The 5,826-nt window shown below is 47.6% G+C and overlaps 1 protein-coding gene across 1 annotated transcript in view; it reads left to right on the plus strand.

The window, feature by feature from the left end:
• Positions 1-5,826, plus strand: part of Cth (cystathionine gamma-lyase) — a 37,959-nt gene that overhangs the window by 24,316 nt on the left and 7,817 nt on the right. The window contains exons 5-8 of the mRNA XM_023718279.1: positions 123-180; positions 631-708; positions 1,270-1,422; positions 3,261-3,382. Coding sequence (XP_023574047.1) covers positions 123-180; positions 631-708; positions 1,270-1,422; positions 3,261-3,382 — 411 coding nt within the window. The remainder of the gene's footprint in view (positions 1-122; positions 181-630; positions 709-1,269; positions 1,423-3,260; positions 3,383-5,826) is intronic.

Raw genomic sequence — 5,826 nt, forward strand, 5'->3', positions numbered from 1 at the left:
GTCATTGAGTGAATGTGCATTGGGAATTAAAGTATACCATAAGCAAAAAAATAAAAGTGAACTTTTACTTCAAAAAAAAAAAAAAAAACACAAAAAAAAACAAAGCCTGCTTTGTCTTTCAGCGGCCTCTGGCTCTGGGAGCGGACATTTGCATGTACTCTGCCACGAAATACATGAATGGTAAGATGTGTGCAGCCTGCTGCCTGCTCGGCCTTTCTAGGGCCGAAAGGTAACAAAGGCATGGACATTTTGATGCTTTTCCTTCTAGCATTAAATCGGTTTTATCTGTGACTCAAGTACAAAGTAAAAAATCTATGTATTTTGATTAATAATAGGATTTAATTTAGAGAAGGCAAAACTGTGCTCATGATTCGGGAGGAAAAGATTATAATTTACTGTCAAAGATGAGGCTTTTACCCTTGGAAGGAAATGTTTAGCTCTTACACACTTTTTATTTTATTGCTTTAGGAATAGATTTTGCTCCTGTCAAATTGAATAAAGTTCACTTAAATTACTTAAGAGCACTTTTTTTCCCCGAGAACTTTTTCAAAGAAAAGCTGCATTTTGGAAATTATAAAGTAAAGAACAAACACAAATTATTCTCCCTTGAACAGTTTCGTTCTGCTGCAGGTCACAGTGACGTGGTAATGGGCTTAGTGTCGGTGAAGTCTGATGAGCTCCACAGCCGACTTCGTTTCCTACAAAATAGTAAGTATCGAAAAGCTGGAGGTGGGAGTACTGCTGCATGCCTGTAAGCCCAGTACTTGGGAGGCTGAGGCCGGAGGACAGCCGTGAGCATGAGGCCACTGGGGGCTACACAGTGAGGGCAAGGACAGCCTAGACTACATAGCGAGACCTCGTTTCCATCACCGACCTCCCAATCTTCCAAAGGGCTATTTATCGTCACAGTTGAAAAGTTCATACTTTTGTGTTTTTACATAGTTTACAAGAGATTCATTCCACCTTTTTAAAACTCTGTTTGGTTTTTTGAAACAAGGTCTTGCTATGAAGTTGAGGCTGGCCTTGAACTCAGTGCAGCCCAGACTGACCTTGGACTCATGGGGATCCTCCCGACTCAGGCTTCTCTCTTATTTTAAGGCATATTTCATGCTCTGACTCAATCCAGCAATTCTGCCCAAGTCTCCCCTGCAGAGCTCTGGGTTGTTTTTGCCAGTCACCCTAGAAATAAGGGTGGGAATGTTGGGGTGGGGCCTACAGATGTCCCAGCCCCTGATGGCACCACTAACCCAAGACACACTCACTTTGCAGCTCTTGGGACAGTGCCATCTCCTTTTGACTGTTACTTGTGCATTCGTGGCCTCAAGACACTGCAGATCCGAATGGAGAAGCATTTCCAAAATGGGATGGCCGTGGCGCGGTTCCTGGAATCTGACCCTCGGGTAGAGAGGGTTTTTTATCCTGGTATGTTCATCTGATTTCTTTTTTCTTTCCTTCGTTTTTGTTTTGTTTTGTTTTGTTTTGTTTTTTCCTTCCTTCTTGTTTTCTTTGACACAAGAGGATCTTGCTATGTAGCCCAAGCTGGGCTCCAGTTTGTGGTAATACTGCCTCAGCCTCCAGAGTGCTGGGATTACAGATGTCCCTCACCTGGTTTATTGGTCTGATTTCTAAGCAGCTAGGCTTCTACCAGGACTTTAAGTGTCACTCAGAGCTCCTTGTTTGTGAAATATTTATTTATCTTTTGGAGGCAGGGTTTCACTGTGCAGTTCAGGCTGGCCTTGAACTCACTTTGTAGCCCAAGCTGGCCTTGAGCTCTCAGTGAGCCTCTTGTCTCAGCCTTCTGAGTGCTGGGATTATGGGCATGTGCCACTGTGTCTGACATCATTTATTTGTGAGTTTATAAGTTAGGTGTTTTCGTATACATTTGGCTACTTATTTATTATTATTTTTTATTGGCATTAAAACCCAAGGCCTTTGTACCAACCTATATCCCCAGCTTTTTAATTTTTAAATTTTTTTTTTTCAGAGCTGGGGATTGAACTCAGGCCCTTGCACTTGCCAGGCAAGCCTTTATTTTACTGTGCCATCTCCCTGGCCCTTAAAATTTTGAGACAGGGTCTTGCTAAGTCGATAAATTGCTCAGGCTGAGCTGGAGCTTGCAATCCTCCTGCCTCAGCTGCGTAGAGTCCTGGGACCGCAGATGAGCGCTTCCAGGCCCCATTTGTCCATCGTGTGCTGTGTGGCGCCATGGGTAGCAGACAGACGTGCTCTTTGGTCTGGGGAATGCTTGGGAGTTGGGAAAGTCATCCCAATCCGCCCTGCTCCTGATAGTCTTCAGCGTTCAGGCTTGCGTGTGCTGATCCAGGAGCACCCCACTGCCCTTCTTGGGTGCTTAGTTTACAACCTCTTCACTCTGTCCTCAGGATTGTTCTCGCTTTCCTCCAAGAGACATTTGTGTCCCTGAGACTCAATACTTAGGGGCCTCAGTTCTCCGGGACTCTTTCTTTTGAATCTTCCCCCTCTACAGTCCTACAGGTCCTTCATGGAATTAACAGACTTCGTGTTAGGTTTTAAAATTTATTGTACCTGGCTTTAAACTGCGGTGATGTTAGGTTAACTGATTCCTAAAGATCCTTTTGCAGTGTCTCACCATGTAGTCCTGGAATACAACTTAGCCTATCATTCTTGACACATCCTGCAGCAGCTCTGGAGTCCTCACTCCTGAGTGTCTTTACAAAGTGTCATGCAAAATATGGTGACTGATCTGGCACTATGTGGCTTCTGGCTTCTTCCCAAAGTCAGAGTGACCAGGAACAGGAAATGTTCTGAATGGGGTCAGGACATTGAGGCAGCCAAGACAGCACAGTTAAAGACCCTCAGGACATGGGACACCAGAGCTGCTGCAGGACATGGCTGGGATGGTGGGCTGGGTATGCTCCAAGTGGGGAGGGTTTTGAGGGGACTCATAGTCATTGGCCTTTTACTACAATAGAATCTAAAACTTTAGACACTGCCCTGAGCTTTCCTTAATGCCTGGTGTTAAGCAGGGAACTACAGCAAGAGGCAACTGAACATGCAGAGGTTCTGAGAGGAAAGGCAGGGAGCTGCTGCTGGGGTGGAGTGCGCAGTGTGGCTGGGACAAGGAGGGCCACAAATGCCATGCACATAAAGCCAGGGCGGTGGCCAGGGACTGTTGCCTCATCATTAGGCTTCCTTACAGCTTCCACGTGAGGATGGTGAAGCTTTGGCCCAGAAGTTATGTGCTGGGCACTGAAAGGAGACTTGTCCTCCCATGGTTGCAGGGCTGCCCTCTCACCCACAGCATGAGCTGGCCAAGCGGCAGTGCACGGGCTGCCCGGGGATGGTGACCTTCTTCATCAAGGGCTCTCTTCAGCATGCTGACACCTTCCTGAAGCACCTGAAGGTAACCCCCCAGTCCTACCGTGGCCCACCTCTCTCACTAGGTTGTGCACCTACGGGTCGCACCCGCGGTCCTCCTCAGCACCAGATACACTGGATTGAGAATGATGGAAATGAAGGTGGCTTAGCAGCACACATCTGAGTGTGTGCCTGACTTGGCACACCCTCGCCGGTTGCCAATTGGCAAAGAATATTCTATTTTTATTTATTTATTTATTTATTGCTGGCATGGCACGTGGTTCCAGGAATCGAACTGTGGTCCTTGTGCATGCCTAAGCTTTAGACCGCTGAGCTATCTTACTGGCCCATTATTTAAAGTAAACCCCTTTTGAAATGAAATACTGTCCAACTTTGACTTTCAAGCATAATTTGTTCTGGAAACATGCTTGCAATCCAAAGCACTTGTATATTAATGTGAATTTCCCCATAAGAAGAAATGAACACTTAAGAGGATTCATTCCACAGCCCCCAAATATTCATATAAAAATGATTACAGTGTCATGCTATAATACAAAATAATCAAGAAAATACAAAATGTAAAGAAAAATAAGCAAATTAACTTGTATTCACCTTTGTAAGCCTTTTGTGGCTGGGGTGAGAGCGAAGAGAGGGTAGGACGCCTCTCGCCATCACTAAGGGACCTGACTTCATGGAAGCTTGTCCCTTGTGCGCAGCGCTCACAAGAAGCCTGCCCAACCACGCGTGCTTCCTTCGGAGGAGTTAGTGGAGCTCGTGGCATCGTCGCATTGTCACGAACAGATTCACTGCGTGTGCTGCCGTGAAATCTTACTGGCTGATGTTTTCTACAAACCGCGGCAGCTTCCCACGTGTCCGCATCTCCCTCCCCTCGCTTGCAGTGAGGAATTCCTCCGCGTTTTGCTCCTCGGCCTGTGCAGACGAGAGCCCCGCAGCAGCCCTCGCTGTGGGGAGGCGGCCACCCGCAGTCCTGCAGGCGGGGTCCACGGTCTCGGACGTGATCGTGTGGTGTTAGACATCAGATCCAGCTCGTAGTGCAACGCATCGCTCCTTTACCGAGTTAGGATGGATTTAGAGCGTTTGCTCAGCTCGCGGGACACACGGAGAACACTCCGGAGAACACTCCGCGCAGCCCAGGGCTTTTCTGAGCTTTTTCTAACCTCCAGCTGGGTATAATAGTTGTCCCGCATGTGGAGTGTTCCGAGGTCCGGCCTCCCACTGGTGCCTTTGTCTAATTTTCCCAAGGGCCAGAGGCCCCTTAGGGATCCTTCAGCAAAGGCCGAGTCCTCCACACCAGGCTCGTCTGGACCTCCTCGAGCGCCTTTGAGAGTTCAGGCTCCAGGCTAATGTAGGCTGCAGCAGCGTTAAGTCGCGGTGCTCCTGGCGCCTCACACCTGTGCGCCTCGAATTAGCAAGTCAGAGCTAGGGGCCATGAGAGCATTCAGAGAGGTCTGTAAAGTTGGACAGATGCGTGGGAAATGCCTGTAGCCCCAGCTTCTCAGGAGGCTGAGCACTTGAGCCCATGACTTTGAGAGCACCCTAGCAACGTAACAAGATCCTACCACCGCATAAGGGTGTTTGGGGCTGGGGATACAGCTTAGTGGCACGGCACCTGCCAGGCAAGCTCCTGAACTTGATTCCTGGTACAAACAAAAAAAGGATTTTTTCCCTTTTTTGTGTGTGACAGGGTCTCATTATGTAGCCCACAGGCTTGAACTCTTGGGTAACATTCCTGCCTCAGCCTCCAGAGTGCTGAGATTGCAGGCGTGATCATGACACCTGGCTCCCCTCTTTTTTTGTAAAGTCACTTGACACCATGATGTATCTGTCCATTTGGTACCTGATGTTGGGAATACTATTACTATCATGACACACGTGGAACAGGCACTTTATGAAGAAAGGAGCTTGTTTAGCTCACGGTGTTGGAGGTGAGGAGGCCAAGATCAGGTGGCCCCATGGCTTTGTCCTCTGGTGAGGGACTGCTGGCCAATGGTATCACATGTGGGAGGTGACAGCGCCAGACAGGAAGTCAGAGAGCAGTTCAGGGCCTGGCGTAGTGGCACACAACTGCGATCCCAGCACTTGGGAGGTTGAGGCAGGAGGATCACTGCATGGTGAGCCATGGTCCCTCGTGAGTTCAAGGCCAGCCTGAACTACATAGCCAGATCCTATCTCAAAATAAACAAGCAAACAATAAAAAAGTCCTTTGAAGTGTTAGAGTTCAGAGGCCGGGGAGATGGCTCAGTAGAATAAGTGCCTGCCTGCCAAGCACAAGAGCCTGAGTTCAATCCCCACACACACAAAAAAAAAAAAAAAAAAAAAATGCAGAGTACACTTCACAGGCTACACGGGCTCCAGGATAAACATTCAACTCTGGACATAAACTTGAATAATGGACCCATATTTGAATTTCATATAATTTGCCCATGTTGTGAAATTGTAAAATATTATTTTTTGTGTATGTGTATGTGT

The sequence above is a fragment of the Octodon degus genome, unplaced genomic scaffold (genome assembly GCF_000260255.1).
Source record: "Octodon degus isolate 3935 unplaced genomic scaffold, OctDeg1.0 scaffold00057, whole genome shotgun sequence".
Lineage (NCBI taxonomy): Eukaryota > Metazoa > Chordata > Mammalia > Rodentia > Octodontidae > Octodon > Octodon degus.